Source organism: Barbatula barbatula (assembly GCF_947034865.1).
Source record: "Barbatula barbatula genome assembly, chromosome: 2".
Lineage (NCBI taxonomy): Eukaryota > Metazoa > Chordata > Actinopteri > Cypriniformes > Nemacheilidae > Barbatula > Barbatula barbatula.
Window position 1 is genome coordinate 21727513 of NC_136767.1, and position 19190 is coordinate 21746702.

A 19190-nucleotide genomic window follows, 5' to 3' on the forward strand; every position below is an offset into this window, starting at 1 on the left:
AATCAAAGCGGTGCTGTTTACTACAAATCCACTTGTGAACTTACCTCTCTGAATAGGATTCAGCCTTCTGCGTTTCCCAGGCAGAACAATGGTACGAAATACAGCTCACGACATGGAATAAGAGTGGCACAACATCAAAGCATTCTGTAACAGTTCTCTGTATCACCACACCTACAGATCCAAGATGCTGAACCCCAAAAAATAATGAGCCACTCATAACACCATGAGTCATGACCCGGTGGGAGGATTTCACTCCTGAGAGTGCCAAACGTCTGTGAGTGATGTAAATGACATGTACTGTATTATTACTATGACAGAAAAAAAATCGTAAGCGCTTTTATTCAATTGACAGGTAGACTACTACAAAAGCACCACAGACATCTCTGTATCTGTCATTTTTAGTCATAAAACCTCTACAATAGCCCCAAGTGTGCCGTAAGCCTTCATTACTACCTATTAGTTCACACCTCAGTGCAAAACATCACAACAAAGCAAATTATAGTCTTTATCGCACATGCAATTTATGGGTTTTTGATTCATGTGAAACGCTATGACGGTTCGCACACGAATGTGAGTTCTAAGTGATTCGCAGGCGTGCAATAAAGCGTGACTCCAGAGAGGTGGACTGCACTTATTGCATGTCACGTGATGGTATTTTTAATTTAGCTGATAGACCTCGACACTTCAGACTCTCAGAATATACTTCCACATGAGCACCTGCCATTATCAAATAAATCAGAAGTTAGATTGCAAGAAGCTGCCATGAACAGCTTTGTTGCTTAGATTTTCCGAAAAATGTATATTCCTTTGAGCTTAACGCTTTAGAGATACTAAGTACTCAAATCATGAGAGAGGAGGTATTAAAATAAGCTCAACATTTAAGAAAAAAAAACTGATTTCATTCAATCCATATACAGTATAGCAGAAAAAGTAAAAATAGCTTGATTCTTCGATCTACAAGTAAACATTTTAAAAATTTGACATTTTCTTTTAAAATGTTTCCTATCCTCTAGTAGTATCTTTTTAGAAAGACCTAATTGTCTTCTCTCCCTATCCCACAAGTACCTTAAGCAGGCGCACAGAAGGAAGAAAAGCCGCATGGCACAGTTTCCTGATGGTCCAGTTGAGCGGCCGCGGAGCGTCCTGCTGGTTCATCGCACCCGGCCGGACGTTCCCGCCATCCGGAAAAGGGCCCCACATTGGGCCGGCGATGCGTGAGGGGTCTCTGTCCGAAATCCTCTTAACTCATGAAGCATGACCCTCCTCAGCTCCTGCCGCAAAGCCGCGCAACCTGTTTCCCCCACGGAGCCCTTCACCTGCACCCCCTCCCTGCCCTCCCACCCCTCCCCACAGATCCACAGGGTCGGGAAAACACCTTCAGATCACACAGGGTGTCCGGGTCCACTTCCAACGGCAGCGACTGCCACACAGACCCGACAGACAGCAGAGAGATGACAGAGAGCATGCGGTCCGAATGAGTGGAGAGGAACACAGAGAAGAGGAGCACAGCAGAGGAGAAGAGAGCGGGAAACACTGTGATGTAGAGCAGCGCGGCACTGTCTTGAAGAACCGAGAGAGAGAGAGCAGAGAGAGAGAGAGAGAGTGTGAGAATGAGGAGGAAAGGAAATTAAAGAGATCGATGAAATTAAGAATGTGGAAACAAACAGAGGAAGGAAAAACTGTAGATATGAGAGAAGGGAGATCATGATTGAAAAGAGGTTGAGAGTGGCATGTGCCGCAAAGAAATCATGAGGAATAATAAGAGGTCGATTTTTTAAATTGATCTTTGGAGGAATTTTTTTATCTTAACACACTCTCTTTGCCTGTTTTTAGCTCTTTGACGTCGCAAATTTAAACACTAGAGATTTTCTCCACTCAATGTCTTTACTCCGCTGACCCATTCTCCTCTGTTCCCCCTCTTCTCGCTCTCCTCTGACGCACCCCCCTCCCCTGCCTCCTCTATCCTTTCAAACATATGACGCATTGACCATTGGCAAAATAATGGAATGGAGAGAAAGGCTTTAAAATCTCGCCTCGGTCTTCAGAGCAGTTGTGTTCAACGGTCTGCCATTGTCTCAGAAACGTTTCAGGAAAAAAATCTCCCTGGGGGTGAAGTGTTTAGGCAAAGAAATGGTGCAGCGGTAAGAGACAGTAAAGGGTTTAGAGAATGTCATGCAAATGCAGATGCAAATTTGACCATCATCTATTGCAGTCACTGTGTCGGCATCCCCACGGAGCAAACTGTAATGATGAATCTCAACAATCAAACCCCGCTCTCCCAGCGGCATCACCTGGCCATGCAGATGTGAGCGATGTTATGGAGACCTGTGTGGAATACTAAGTACCTCACGTGGTGTGAAGCTCCTCCTCTTCCTGCTTGCCTCTTGGAGGCAAGCTTCTCCTGTCACTCATGGTACCTTGAAATGGTGAGAAGATTATGCAACTCTACAAGGCAAGGTGTGTAACCATAGCAACCTCCGTTTACCAATGTCAGTGTGAGATTGGGCGTAATGTGCAGGTATGAGGAAAGAGGTTTGTCCTCCAATCAGATCTGACAACACAAACAAGAGGCTCCCAGAGATTGTGTGAGAGAGCATGAAGACACTATACACATATTTATCATTTTCGACATTCCAACTACTAATAAAGTTAACGATTTAAAGGTTTTTAACATTTAACGGTTTAAAGGGATATTGCCAGTTTTGACCATGTCATTTCTAAAATGATAAACTGAAAATGTATTAAGAAATTCTTCATTTCATTTTTCAAAATGTATTTTTTTTAACAAATCTATTTTGTTTTCTAAAAAACATTTTTTCTTGGAAGGGAAATAAATGGCTGAGCATGTGATAGTTTCTTAAATGAACAAATGGTCGGTAATCAAAAACTCATTTTCGTAAAGTTCAAAAGCTACTGCAGAAGAGAAACACCCATGTTCCAACAGCATACAATATTTTAAAGGGGCAGTTCTCTTAAAAATTAAAATTAATCTCAAATTAGACACCCCCAAATTAGATTTATGTGTTCTGATGATTAAAGAGAGAGATATTTGGACGAATGCTTGTAACAAAACAGCCCTTGGCCACCATTGACTTCCAAAGAAGGAACAATGACAATGGTGGTGCCCCAGAACTGTTTACTTCCCTACATTCTTCATAATATCTTCTTTTGTGTTCATCAGAACAAAAAAAATTATACAGATTAGGAACAATTTATAATAACTATAAATTATTAAATGAATCATTCACAGATTAAATGACTGAATGCTTTGTCCTCAGATCCAGATAATCCCAGGAAAACACTTAAAAGGCACAACATGCTTTTAACTCAATGATGGGACGCTCTTCATTAAACACAGTCACATGCACAGGTGCATACAAAACAAAGCAATGCATCCCAGCCTCTAATTACTCCATGACCTACACAAAATCAATTACGTGGTGCCGTTCACAACCTTGGTGACGTAAAACAGTGGCGTGGAAAATATGTTTATCAGAATCTGTTAATACGTATGTGCACATGCAAATGCATTTGAGTGTGTAGGTGTTATCCTCAGAATTACAGTATATACTGTATTACCAGAGATGCACCGAAACAAAAAATTCTTATTTAAAAGAAGTTATTGATTCATATTGAACATCAAACTGGTAATGTTTCTCAACATTTTCTATATACAGAGCACAATTTCATTGCATTTTCCTGTCCTCTTTAGATTGACAGGATATATCGTCCCTGATCATCAGCTGTTTTCAAACGATAGCCGAAACTGCTTTTATCGATCAATACCTCAGCGCATGTTTATACAAGTATTGATTAACTAGCACTCGTTTGAGGGCAGGTCTCATTATCAGTAGTGATTTACAGCAATGCTTGATGGCGGATTAATAATGTATGATATGATGTGCTGTTTACTGTCAAAGAAATCAGACTGTGGGGATTTCTATAAAAAAAAGCAGCAAAAATATCTTCTGCACTTAGGGAAAGGAATCACAATCTGTTTAACAAACTGTTCTGCGATAACAATCTCTCTCTCTCAAAAAAGGATACAGAATGCTTAATTCTATTAGAAATTGCATTTTCTCTTTTACTAATCCATGTAATGGCCATTCTCACAACCCTTAGACATTCATTGAGACTGTCATTGTGTGACTCAAAGCACTGCGAGTTTCTTCTGAAAAAGCAATTTACTCTGAAAACACTGTAATTTACCCGCTGCTCCTTGTAACTGTAACAAAATACTTTAACTAACAAAACAAAATGGAAAATGTCAGGTTTTAAACTAACTGGGATTTTGACAAAGATCTTTTTATAACATGCATACATCTACCTTTTACCAAAACTGTTTCATTATCATGTCTGACTGAGGAAGATTTACTCCACATGCAACTGATCACTACACTGATTCTATAGGATGGCACTTCTCCGGTTAACCCATTTGAAGACTACAACAACGGCGCAGAAACCCTTATCATTATTCAGAAGAGATGATGGAGCGAGAACTGTCTCATAATGAGCTCAAGTTGCAAGTCTTATTAGTTCGGGCATGACAGTCCCATCCAATTTGAAACAGTCACAGAAGCGAATGCTCTTACCACACTGCATCATCCTTTAATCTTTGCGGACATCTTTGTGACTTTGCACCCTTGCTGTTTCATTGTAAAAGGCATTTGCATAGCCAATCCATTTTGTATGGTCACTTCTTCTGGAGAAAAGTTATCCTTCATGCTTTCCGGCTATCTTTAGATTGCTAACAATCTTTTCAATCATTTCTCCATGTAGACCTGTTTAGACCTCATCTGTTTTCAGTACATTATAACCAACATTACAATCGTATCTCTTTTTGTACTCACCAGAGGATAAAATTATGTAAAATGTTTGCTTATTAGAGCTCTGGACAAGCTGTGTGGTTGTGGGCGGCAAAAATGAAACTCTCCTTGGTCATCACTGTAATGAGACATTTGCTTTCTATGGTTTTGAAAAAGGCCAGCGGTTATTTGCGACCCGCCTCATTTATCAGCGTTGTCTAGCTGTGAAAACATATCTGTGGTCTATTGTCAAAGCACCATTTAATCCTAATAAATTCCATATTGTCTTGCTGCATATCTTCAACCCTTTCTTTCTCGTGGTAGAACTTGCCATATATCTGTAAAACCACACTGCTTAAAATGATTACTGATGTTGTTTGGCTTTGCAGTAAGACCGTCTTACCTAAGTGAATGATCGCTGAATTATGATACTGCAGCACTCGTGAGATCAGGAGAACGGGAGGTACGCCCACCCAGTGGCCTCTCATGCTACTTGATGTCACTTTGTATTATAGATGGTTGAATTTGCACCAAAGGGATTTTGATGCTATTTTGAAACCAGTGCAGCAAGAGTTTGTGGGAGCGTGTGTTGCTTGGATACTTTTGGGACTGTATGAGCTATGCTTTTGTTCCATGATAATAATTTAACACCACTGGCATCAACTACCTATGCTAATGTGCACAGCTCATTCTTTTTGTTTGTGTTACTATAATTCTTAGCTCAGAGTGACATAAACACCATCCTTGCTCTATTCAAATTTCATCTCACATATAGTTATTCCTCTCCACGTATGATTTGTCTTATATGAAATCACTGTGCAGTAGTACATTTTTCTTTGTGTGATACAACAATTCAGACACTAGATGGCCATCACATAAAACATATCCCTCCCACACTACCTCAAAACTGAGCTGGTGAATATAATAATATCATTGGCGCAGCTTTTTCTTCTTATAACATTTAAATTAAATGTAGAGATTGTTCATTTTACACTATATTTTCTGGTAAGAATGTCATTTAAGCAAACAGTTCCCTTGCAGGAAAATTTAAATTCAAAATAACAATTATATACACAAATTTCCAGACTAAAGCAACCATGAAACAAAAGTAAAGAACATAAAATATGTCCTCTAAGCATTTTAATAAACCGCCTACATTCCAGATTAACATCAGACATTTTGTGCCAATATAAAACACTGTGTACTGGCCACTAAATCCTTCCACATGCCTAACAAGAGGGATATTAAAGGAATTTTAAAATATCAATTTTATATTCAGGATGAAATATGTATCTGTTCAGTAACTGTTTTGGCATAAATATGAATGTTTAATCTATATCTTTATATCTATATCTACCTAAATATTCTGCTGGATCTAAACGAAGCACTAAATTATTAACTAAAATGCAAATTACAGATGACTAGGGAGATTTTACCATTCGCACAAAAAGCTGCACCAAAGAGTAAAACTATGAAACAGGCAGGCAGTGGAGAAATTAAGCTCTCCCAAAGGAGAAAACCAGCCAAAAGCAGATCTAAAAAAGTAATTCCTGACTCTATCAAAGCAGCATGGTTAGAGATAGCCTTTAAGCACCAGAACTTTAAGAACTCTGTGTTCACTTCCAAAAAGAGGAACATCTGGACTGTAGCCACAAAATGATCAAAAGAAGAGATCACTTGACCCCAACTTTTTCAGAAGGGGCATAGATGTGGCCAAATCCATTTCCCACCACATTATGATCAGCACTTCACTCATCTGCAGACTGTTAACTCCCCTCACCCACCTGGTATTGTCACTTTTAAAAGGTGGTAGCCATCAGCAGGCACACACATTCTCATCTTCACATTCTCTCCCCTGAAAGCTGATTTTTCCAATAAACCTACCTGCCTCATGGACTCCTGTCATGATTCTGCCTAATCTTGTCTTGGTTTTCTGGTCTAGGGGCAGAATCATGACAGACCCACGTGTTTTATGTGGAGAGAAACATATTATGGTCAATCAGGACATAATATGTGTTCTCTCCAGTCTCGTCATTGGCCCCGCCCCTCTCGTTCCTAGTATTGCTTTCCTCCTGTGTCTCATTACCCACACCTGCCCATTGTTATCTCCTTTGTTAGTTTTCCTATAAGATGCCCTCATGTCTATTGTCTTGTGCTGGTTCGTTAGACTTGTACCTGTATACTTGTAATCCCTGTACATGGTCCCTGCTAGTGTGTGTGTAGTTCAAGTTCCTGGTTCCTGTATTGTGTATGTTTAGTTCAAGTTCCTTGTTTCTATTTCTAGTAGTTTGTTTTTGCCCCCCATGTGGGAAGTATTTGTTTTCAGTGTTGGATTTTAGTTTGTCAGTGTTTTCCCCCCATCGCGGGTGTTTGCTGTGTGTTTATTGTTTATTAAAACCTGTTAACCCCTTCATCCCCGTGTCTGCCTGCACTTGGGTTCTTCCACCACGTTCACGACAGACTCCATCCCCTCTCAACTCCAACACATCCTGACACTGACAGATACATTAAGCAATCAATCTTTTTGGTAATGTTAAGAAGCTATAAGCAGGACTGCACTTATTCTAGAATAAAAAAATGTAACAACTAAATTGGTCCCACATGGTTCAACTGCACAATTAGCTGGTTTTGTTCAATGACTGACCACAAGTCAGTTGCCAAGAAAACATAAGCTGTATGGTATTGTCCAAATTTTTGGGAGACATAAGCAAAAGTTAATAAAAAGAACTACAGAAGCAAGAACTGATGTATAAATTGTTATCCTGAAAGTGCTATTTGTCTTATTCTGTCAAGATCAAGACCATGATGCCTACATACAGAACACCCACTACATATCTGTAGTCTGAGTGCTGGCAGCATTATAATCTGGCAATATAAATTATTTAAGTTCTGTCATCATTTACTCACCCCTCTTGTCATTTCAAACCTGTATGACTTTCTTTCGTCTGCTGAACACAAAAAAATATTTTGAAGATTGTTGGTAACCAAACAATGGTGGTACCTATTAACAACTATTGTCCAGACACAAAACCAATGCAAAAGTCAATGGGTACCACTATTGTGCGTTACCAACATTCTTTTTGTTTAAGTCGCAATATTGCCAATCTCATTATAAGCACATAATGAGGGTGCATGTAAACATAGTCGATGTTGCAGAATAAGCCAGTTTTGTAAAAATATGATACCTATACCCTACTAGGTATTTTTAAACTCTCCTGCTACACATTCAAGTATCCAAGTATGAGCTTTTATACAGAGAGCTTATAATTAAAACATTTAAAACAAAAATGTTATGTAGTGAAATAATAGTGAGAAATGCAAAAGTACAACATAAATAAAAGGTTTTAGACAATATAGTTTTAAGACAATAAAGCGAAACAAATATGGTCACTGTTTAGGGCCTTTGAGCCGTTGTGGATGAAAATGTGTGAATGCAAGAACATGACTGGCAGAAAAAAGTGCTCCGGGAAAGAAGTGCTTCCAAGCAGAATGTAATTATGTCAGTATTTCTGAATGTAAAGTAATGCCTGTAGAGGCTTTGGAAGCATGAGATGATTTCAGTTCATTTTGAAAGCGACTCCGGATGGAATTACCTGCTCGAGGCCGTAAATGTAAATGAGTGAAAGGAATATACATTGAATTACAAAAAAAGAGAAAAATTTCACTATGGCAGCATGTAGATCCGATCTGTATTCACAAAAAAACCCAAAGCAAAATACACAAAAGCAACATTCCTCCTTTAATGATGTTCTGTTTATTTACAAGATCCAACCCAAAATAACTAATCATTTGAGGTCAAATAATCATGCCATTGTATCAGGGGATGTACAGAATAACTGTAGTTTAATTTACAAGTAATAAAAATGAACAGATGAGTTAAGAAGCAGTGGGAAACAGAGAAGCATTTCATGTCGAAGCTATTCTCTTCTGCTGTGCCTGTGCCAGATCTGATTTGCAAATTGACGAGTGCGAATATGAAACCAATTCCCACCTGCCAGTCAGCAAATGACATTGTTTTGCCTACTGTGAAATGATTCTGAAGAGTATGAATTAATTAAAATCACATTTCATCCCATGTTTAAACGCTGCAGCAGTAAGTGTTGTTGGGGTATATCCAAAGATGTATGTCACAATTGTCCATACTGTTTATGGGTAAAAGCATTTGTATGTGCATGCATGAGTAAATGCCAGAAAGTGTGTGTGTGTGCCCTGCAGGCATATCTGATTGGTGTGCATCTTGTGACAGATGAGGACTTGGTTTGTATTAGTCTGTTTATATTTTGTTCCAGGGGTACGCGAGTATGCATTTGGTATGAATATTTGAGATACGTGTCTCAGCGGTGGGAATATTTCACTGTTATTTTTGCTTTTCTAAGCCTGTGATGCTAAGCTTGTCCCTGAAGTCAAGAGGATAACAGCAGCTCAGTGAGGGTGTGGAGGAGACAGGGGATGGGATGACCCTCCCGCTGGGTCTCATCCCTCTCTCAGGAAGACCTCCACTGGCTGATCTCCTAATATTCACTGCCCCATCTGGGGCATCAACCCACAGGACCCAGTGAGCTGCCATCAAACACCAATTAGACTCGAAGATAAGACTGAACATGTTAGTCACACACACCATAAAAATATGTTTAGCCATTGTGTTAAAGGGATAGTTCACCTAAAAATGACAGTTTGGAATGTGTGGTTCCAAAGCAGAAGGAACTACTCGGTTCTTTTGTGTTCTGTAGAAGAAATAAAGTCATACAGGTTTGAAAAGAGGGAAAGTAAATTATGACAGAATTTTCATTTTTGGGTGAACTGTCCCTTCAGGTTTTTACTGAAAACTTGTTTTGCTTTTATAACACTCTTTTACTGTCTCTGGCCAAAAATGATTGGAAAGATTCTGCCAATTTGAAGAGGTGCTGTGCAAAATCCAAAATCTACATTGTATTTTTCCTTCATCATTATGTTCATCATTTATAAACCTGCCACACACAAGGCTACTTACAAGTTCAACACATCCAACAATGATCACTTAAGTAGACTTATCTCATCTTTATGACCCACAAAAGAAACAGACACAATGCATTATAAGGGTTATTGTGACAGTAAAATTGCTATAGCAACAGATCACGTCATTTACCTCCAGCAAACTTTACTTGCAAAGTTCACTAGCAAAATTCACTAGAAAGTCCTTCATAAACTACTGTACAGCCACCTTGTGTATTTTCTCCATGCCCATCACATCCTTTCCTCTCTATTCTCTAGCACAAGTCTCATATTCCCTAGCCCTCCTCTCATTTTTGTCTTTCTACACTGCATACACATCTGTTTTGCCAGTGGGGAGTTTTTTCTTTAACGCCATTTGAAATGATTTCTAGATAAAAAAAAAGATAAAATCTTTTGCATCAATCAATCTTTCTGCTGCTGAAACTCTGCCTAAAGCTCTGTTACTACTCTGCTTTTTTAAACTTTTGGGGAAGGAAATCTGCTCTTGACAAGGAATATTTAGCGTTATCATTCCCCCTTGCTGTTATATTAAAACAAATTCCCATATGTGAAGCTCAAAAAGCTCAATATATATTTGATTTGTTTTAGTTTTGAGTGAGGTCTTCATTATCAGCTGGTAAAATGACTTGGGGGTATTTCAGCCGAAAAGGTTTTATTCTATCATTCTTTATTCACCCTCTTGTCATTTGAAACCTATTTGACTTTCTTTCTTTCAAAAAACACCAAAGAAGATATTTTGATTAAAGTTGGCAACCGAACAGCGCAGAGACCCATTCACTTCTATTGTATGGACACAAAACCAATGCAAGTGAATTGGTGCCAGTTAACAAAGTTCTTAAAAATATTTTATTTTATGTTCTGCCAAAGAAGGAAGAAGGAAGATTTGAATTTGAAAAATGATGACAATATGTTTATTTTGGGAGAACTTTAAAGGGATAGTTATGTCAAAAACACTGTTGTCATTTATTCACCTCATGTTGTTCAAAAGCTGTATATGACTCTTGGATCACAAAGAAAGATATTTTGAGAAATGTCTCAGTGGAAGTCAATGGGGGCCGATGCTGTTGGTTACCAACATCTTTTGGGTTCTGCAAAAGCAAGTAAGTCATACAGGTTTGGAATGACAAGTGGTAAATAATGAAGAATTTTAGCAGTGATATTTTGAAATTAAAGTCCAACTGTAAGTCAACAACACAGCACACAGGATAAAGGTCAGAAAACCTAGCGAGACTTAACTCTAATGCTGGATTCACAAGGTACGCAGCAGTCTCGTGTCCAGTTCATTTTCAAAAGCAAAACGTGGGCCGCTTCGTTGGCAAGCGGTACTCGTGCATCCAAAATCCCGCAACTTCCATGCGTCTGGCTCTTTGCAGCATGCGCAGCTGAAGATACAAATATTTTATCTTCTTGTGAACGGCAGCGGCAGCCAAATCTGCTTGAAGGCGGCTGCCACGCGGCAATTCCACAGCTCACTGCCTACCATGTGAATCCAGCATTAGAAGAAACTAGACATTTTCCCCATCATATTGTCTGTCATGTAAGCTAACTGTTTTTTCAAGGTACGATCGCAAGTCTAGATGGCACTGCAATGACACTTAAACACGACTTGAAACTCAGAGTGGCTTTCTGTCAAGATAAGAGAAGTGTTTTTTTGCCATTTGCAGGCAATTAAATTCTCAACAAGCACCTTCCGACTCACAGAGGAGAACTAAAGAAAACTACAACCAAATTAAAGATAAAATAAACGGTACAATTGTATTGCAATTAGAAAAAAACTGTCTCTCTGCTGGAGAACGCTTTAATTAGAGTCAAAATACCTCAAGAGTTTATGAATCACCAATGATGTCTCACTGTAAGCACAGAGCGTCCAATCCAAAAAAACTATAGTCTACAGCATCACATTCTATAGGTTCAAGGCAGAGTCATTAAACGGTGACGCTTCTTTCTGTAGTCAAGAGATCAAAACAGCTTTTCTTTAAGATAAAGTGAACGAAGAAGAAATAAGGTGGGAATGGGCTACAAAGAATAAGGGCACAGTGAATGAAATAAAACCTCCAGAAACTAATCAACAGGGTCAAAGACGCAATGTTCTGTAAGAGCAAAGAATGCAAAGAGGTTGTTAGACAAAGAAAATAAAAAGGCAAAAGAGAGCTTTGTTAGCGTTGCTCATTTAAGCAAAGCAAAATCCAAAAAATAATAAATGTGCGAGTCTCCCGCAGGGACAGATGACAAAAAAGCAAACACACGGCAGGTCTGGACAAGAGCAATTCTCACTTATCCCATCCAGCTAACAAAAGCAGAATATGACAATCTTAGAAATGCCATGGCAGGTTTATAACTGTGCATATTTAATATGCCACACAAAGGCATTCAGAAAGTTATCTCATATTAAATGTCACCTAAGTGACATTCAGAACTCCAGAAGACAAATATAAAGTGTTTGTTCACACAAAATCCCGCCAAACAAAACGTTGATGGAAATATTTCAAGCAAATGTTACAGCCCCATGCAAATTTAAAAAAGCATTCATATGGATTAAAAATCATCATCTGCTGACAGTTATTGCTTTGCTTTATAGGGCAAACAGTGTCGCTCATCTTGGCAGGGAGCTTGATAAAACGTCCAAACTGTTTTCATAGGGTCGTGCTTTAAGCCACTTATTGGCACTTCAGCTCTGCAGGATTTGACTGTGAAGCCCGGGCTATTCTTGCTCCAGTCTTCCTCGCTTAGAAATTTTGTCTGACTAATAAGGGCTGTGGAGAGATATGAAGGCCACTAATTGGCCTATTTCAAAGATAAAAGACTTTCCGTCCTGTTAGAGCAGATGAGCTGATTATGAACATGTAAAAAACTGCACAGGACAATTCTTTGGTGACATTCCTTTTCCCTTCATTATGATAATTTCAGGGGTAAATTACTTCCTATAAATATGCTAATCTGTTAAATTTCTCTACAATTATGTGCATTAACCTCTGAAGATTCATAAACTTTACCAGAAAAATGGTTCACCAATGTTTTTTGTTTTTGAAACACTAATGAAATCCAAAAACTTATAGAAGAAGAGCGAATAAGAAATGTGTTAAAATTTAGAGGAGGATGTGTAACTGCTACAAATTATATTGACATTTATTTTTCTTGGCAGGTGTGCATGTATTGAGTATGTCACATGCAATTAAACCCTTAGCTATGTACTGTTTTCCAGGAAAAAAACATATGTTCAACAGAGCTGAGAAATGGGAACAAATTTGTAAAATTATTTAATAAACACACAAGCTTAATTTTTAATTCAAGACTGTTTGGAGTGTGGATTTGATTTTAAACTTACTTTGAATGATGGTCAGACTATGTTTGCCCCAATCACATGAAAATAATCATTATTAAATAAATAAATATGCACTAAATATAGACAAAATCCAGACAATTGTCATGATGTAAGATATCACAATATCCTTGAATTAGAAACCTTTACAGTATACTGTAATTAAACATAAGGGGAACAGGATAAGCCATTTTAAGTCCTGAGACACTTTTATACTTTGTTCTATATCATTTAAATGTTAGTAAACTAAAAGAGGATAACTGTTGGTAGAGCTTATCAACAAATATACGTGATACAAATATCTGTCTCTTTGCAATGTTAGCAAGATGGATCTTCATTATATGCAAGGGGCGCAACTGCACATTTTCTGAGGGGCATGCGAGACCAGTTTTGGGCGCCCCCATCCACCACCCCAACCCAATACAAACAACGCACAAAAAGTTTTATATTCCCTTTGGAGTCATTCTATTTATATTTTATTTCATGTCAATACATAATTGACATAAATACATAAATTTAGTGCACAGACATGCACAATAAATGAAGCTGCAAGCCTGCAACTAACTATTATTTTGATAATCGAATAATCAGACGATTGTTTTTTTTCTGAAAAAGGGCTAAACATTTTTCATTTGATCTTTTTCTTCTAATAACTAAATAAAACCCCAAATAAAGGTATTTATTGTATTCTTTGAAAAGTAAGTTTCACTTATATAATCTATAATTTTGTGATGTAATACCTTACCTTTATCCAAAAGCTTATCCTTAAAACTTTTTTAAATATCCCAAGTAGTATAGGTAACAACCGAGTTGTAGCCCGTGTTGCTGAGGAAATTTCCCCGTGAATAATAAACATATTTTGATTTTAAATGTTAGACATTTAGATTATTCCCTTTCATTCGACAAAAAGTATTATTAACATTATTATTATTATCAAAACGAATAAGATGTATATAGCCTACTCGCCTTAACAAAAAGTATACTTTTCCCACTTTAAAACGAATGCTTAGTTTGTGGTTCATTAATAGCTCTTTAATAAAAATACAACAATAAAATAGTAGCCTAGCCTGTGTTAAACATACTTTAACTGAAACTTTATAATAAAACTTTTATTGAAAAACTAAATTATAGCACAAATAAATAAAAGATCTTTGAAATTTTCTCCTTTAAAATTGTTTTAGTTTATGGTTCATATTTCATGAAACAACAACATTGTTAAAGTAAAACAAAGACAAACTCACTTATTAACAAACATTATTTTACGCTCTCATGTCTCTGTCATGACAGTTTCAATGTCCTCACGCAATCTCACTGTGCTATGTGCTGCGCGCTGTTTGCAGAAGACGCATCTGCAAGTGTTTTATGAAGAATACAGGCCTTCAAATTGCACAGCTTGCGTCGTATGGGGAAGGTCAATTATGACGTTTAATGAAGAACCCGACAACTAGCTTATATGCGTGATAGTGGGAGACTTAACAGCTTTAACAACCTTCAGCACCTCAGAACATTTCCTTGATTCATTTGGTGATGTGACTGTCATATAGAGAGTGGTGGACATAATAACTTGATTAAATAAAAAACTGCATACCCCATTTTTCGATACCCCTGATCCTTGAGCTGGGTGCAACTATGCTAACATATTGTGAGCATGGAAAATGCCACACTCCCTTGACATAAATTTTACATTAGTTCTCTGTACCAAGTGTGTTACCAAGGCAACCTGGCAATTAGTGGCTAATAGGAATAGTGCAATAAAAGTCCACCGCATTTTATAAATATAATGGTGTTTATTATAGTCCTTGCATTCCCTTTGACCACTAAATGGGCCATTCAAACAGAATTTAATGGATGCATAAACCTTGGGCCACCCTGGCCATTTCAAGACAGGGAATGATAATGAGACAGGTTGGATCAGGAGTCATACGCTATGCATTTCACAGTAGGCTTAGTAAACGTGATGCTATGGAATGAGGAAGGCTAGCTTTTGTAGAGCCGGAGGTAAAACCTGCCAATATAAATGAATCTGGTGCAAATGCGTTAATTAGTTGGGTTGTTCTATTACATACTAAGACACATAATGTATAGCATAATGCAATGTATGCCGCTTTGGATACAAGCGTTTGAAAATGCATAAAATTGAAAATGTTATTTTTGTTCTGGATTTTCGTCTGTTTAGAGACAATGAGACGTAAGTAAGGGATAAATGGGTGTTTTAAAGGCTGATAGTGACTCTGAATAACCTACATCACTGAACTAAATCAATAGATTGCTTATCAGTTACAAAACACATGTTCTCAGTACTTTGGGCTGATGTGTATATATATTTTAAAATACATGGAAAAACCATGTTGTGTCTGAGGCAATTCTGGCAACAGGCTCCCTGGGTCCCCGCGGTGACTGGGTTTTAAGCAAAAGCTTTTATCAGAAATATACACAGGCAGTAGTGTGAGCTCATTAATCTGCCGAGAGCAGCGCCGGGTTCTGTTCAGCTGTCAGAGAATCTCCCTCCCATGAGCCCAGCCGGCTTTACCTTAGGAAGGACCTTTCTATTTCACGGGTGGGGATTTGAGACCTAGGCACCTGGGTTAGTCTACATTGGCATGGAGGGTCACGAAAAGGTGGAACATCACATCTTGTATTGAAACATAAAATGGCTGTCACAAAAGGTTGTATTCATTAGCATTTTATCTTTTCTCATTTTCATATATCTGACAAAATTTGCGAGGTGACAAGAAGTGATTTTATCATCACTTAGATGTGATGTGTTAGATTAATTCCTAAATCTAAAGTCAACATCTGAATGGTAGTGGCATATTTGTGGTGTCCTGACGACTATAAATGGGGTGCAGGGCGATATATGCGACAGTTGCCATAACAACCAAAGTAAGCCCCATCCGCCAGGCTTAAAGCCCTGTGGTGGTAGCATAAAATCACACCCCCCAGGTCGTAACAGCTCATTTCAAACTCTGATCCGCTGCTATTGCAGTTGACCAGCCAAATGCAGTTTAAGACTCCCTTAACCCCCACTGAGCACAAGATGGATTTTTTAGTTTAGTCATAAACCAGCCTTTGTAGTCAAAGCCAACCGAGAAATCAAAATTGACTTTACTTCACGACTACATCATCACAGCATTAGCGTTTCTTGACAATAAAGTGCGGACTTACAGTACATAAACTAGAAGTAAACCATTTGTAGGTTGAGGATTATAGGGGATAGTTTACTCAAAGATAAAAAAATCTATAATTTATTCACACAGGGGATAGTTAACTCAAAGATAAAAAAACGAAAATATATTCACCCTCAGGTCGTTCAAAATTAAGTCCAAAATTAAAGAGATAAACGGTCACACAAAGAATAATTGACTATTTCTATATTATAACACACTATCCCACCAGTTGACACCTCCCGCTGAGACAAACTCGTACGAAGAAACAATGAAAGATAAATAAAAAACTCTTGTTTCCAAGTTACAGTTGCCAAGGTTCGTATCACCATCTCTGATTCAAAATCAACTTGATATAATTTGCTTGTCATAGAACAATTAGCTTGAGCATTTGTGTTGGCATGCACACACCCCATACTGTTTGCACTGAAAACTTGCACTTAGTACCTAATGTAACGTTTGCGGAGCATGGAAGCAAACTTCCTGCGATTTAGGATATAAACCTAAATGTGAGGACTACTACAATCTCTCCTAACTCCATGTCTCCATGACACCATTTGCAGTTTTTTTTCTCTCTTGGTTTACAGTCCCCACAAATAAAAGTGCCCAACTCATTAGGAAATTAAGCTCATTTTAGCATCTTAAACCTTAAAAGAAATATCTAATACATTTTTGCATGAGACTTGATGAGGCTTGCGGCAGTAGATGTGGGTGGTCTTATACGACTAGATATTTCTAGAATATTAGGTGACAACGTTCAACACAAGCTGATGGACATGTGATCCTATATGTACCAGTCTTTAGTATGATACATTAAAGTGGAGTTGTTTCTATAGCAACATGACCACAAATAATCACACATCCGCCTACAAAGACAATACTGTTAACACTATTGTAATATTTAAAAACAGAGCTCACACGACAAATTTGAAGTAAACACTCACTGTATGGATTTGAAACCCACAGCCAGTAGTTTTATTGCAAGAAAAAAATTCCTCAGATTTTACGTTCATTCACTGATTTTTTTTATTTTTGTAAAAAAAATAACCTATTAAATATCAACCCCCAAAATAACGTAAATATGCAGTTCGTGCAGGGTCCTTGTCGAATAATAAGCACACAAATATTAGGTTTAGGGCCTCTTTCACGTGTGCATGTATGTCTTCATAGGTTCTTTAAGAATTTTCCCATGTACCCTCTAGCTAAGTCAATTAAATGGTATGATTGAAGTTTACACACAAGACACTTCACGAGCACGGAGCATGAGGCGTTGGTGTGTGACAGATGGTTCGGCGCATGCTTCGGGGCACGCTCTTGTGCTTAGCAACGTCTGACCCACTGAGTTCCCCTCATACAGTAACAATCTGTGCTGATCAACCCTCACTGACTCCAAATCAACAGAAATTAGATCAGACATCAGGGGTTTGGGGTTTTCAATGGTCAAACACCCAAGCTACTTTGTTAACATCAACCGTTGAGAGTTTCCTCAACTTGACTAAACTCATGACATGGAGCAAAAATCACATAATAACAACAATACAGCTTCCCAAATGACACATGGTCCAGTGAGATTTGCACAGTAATGGGTATATATCCAGTCAACAGCAGCAAAATAAATTAGCTTCTTTTCTTTGTCTGCCTTTGTAAACTACCTTTCTCTTGTTCTTGTGTTTAAAGGCATCATGATTATACAAAAACAGTAAACAAGTCAAACAGCATCACCTGTGCATTAAATACATGAGAGCTGTAGGTGTGAACGTTTGCTACAAGAAACTCTGAAACTTTCCAATCACTGACATCCTCTAAAACAGAAGGGGACCTTTAGATTCCCGCCTGCTTAAGTCAGACAGTTTCCTGCACCCCTCACTCCCTCTCTGTGTGATCCTGTGCTCTCGTCCTCACCACCAGCGGTTCCTCCCCACCCCTGTTCCATAGCCCATCCGATGGAGCATGCACATCCCAATGCTGTCGCGCTTCTTACCAGTGCTTGCTGTGAGGCCAGCCCTGACCTCTTGGTAGAACTCTGTCGGGAGCTAAGCCTCTTCCAAGACTCTGAGAAGCGCCCTCTGGTGGAGGGGCGTCCGGGCCCCTGTGCCTCCTCCCGCATAGAGTTGACCTTGAAGCCTTCTCTCCTCCCCTCCCATTTTCTTTTAGTCATAACTTCAAAGGTTTCCTTGACGACTCGAGAACGAAAAACACAACAAGGGACTCTACACGGTGATGTTTTTTCTTCCTCTTAAACTCCACAAGTGTCAAGGCATCTCTTTCTTACCTCCCGTGTTCTGATTTTCTACGATAGAGAAGCGAAAGAAATGGAGGAAGTTTGGTATCTTCACCCTGTTGAATGTGGTGCGGCTGCTTTAGTTATTCTTGCAGGAGCCTCAGACGTTCAAAGAGAAACACAGAGCCAGAGACAAACAGAATGTTGTCGACGTAGCCCCGCCTGCGTGATTTCCTCTGTGGTCTCAGTCTCCCGGTGTCTTCAAACTGAGCGGGCAAAATGCGAGTCACTCTGGAACTGAGCTCTCATCCTCAATCGCGCTCTCCCCTCTCATTTACACTCTCTCGCATCCCTCCCTCCTTTCACGGTTATATCTCCCTTTCTCATCTGCTTCACTACCACAGTTCAAAGCTCATGTCTCGCCTGAGCTGTCCGTCCTGTTGCTGATGGAGATTAAAGAGTCATTCTGAACAGAAGCTCAAGGTTTTTACTGGTTCCTCCTCTCTTTCTTTCCTGTGGCTTCACACTGTTTTTAATCGACACAAGAATGCAGTCAGCATATCCCCACACATTCATTCGGTTTAACTCGTATTAGAGCTAACATGGAATGTTTTTCACCCGTTTGCAGCTTCTGTGCTATTTTGGTGGCACAGACAGGTGACCCTTGAGGTAAAGATATGATCTCTTGG

At 38.7% G+C, this 19190-nt stretch overlaps 1 protein-coding gene across 5 annotated transcripts in view; it reads right to left on the minus strand.

Annotated features, from left to right (window-relative positions):
- trpm3 (transient receptor potential cation channel, subfamily M, member 3) overlaps positions 1-19190 on the minus strand; it is a gene marked incomplete at both ends in the record, with an annotated part of 110066 nt that overhangs the window by 78650 nt on the left and 12226 nt on the right. For 2 of the 5 annotated variants that reach the window (XM_079477624.1, XM_079477622.1), the window contains one exon: positions 18262-18438. The exons of 1 other annotated variant lie outside the window; for it this stretch is intronic. In XM_079477624.1, coding sequence (XP_079333750.1) covers positions 18262-18438 — 177 coding nt within the window. Of the gene's footprint in view, positions 1-1065; positions 1201-6689; positions 6746-18261; positions 18439-19190 lie in introns of those variants that run through there. 2 more of the 5 variants (XM_079477623.1, XM_079477625.1) reach the window with 2 other exon arrangements.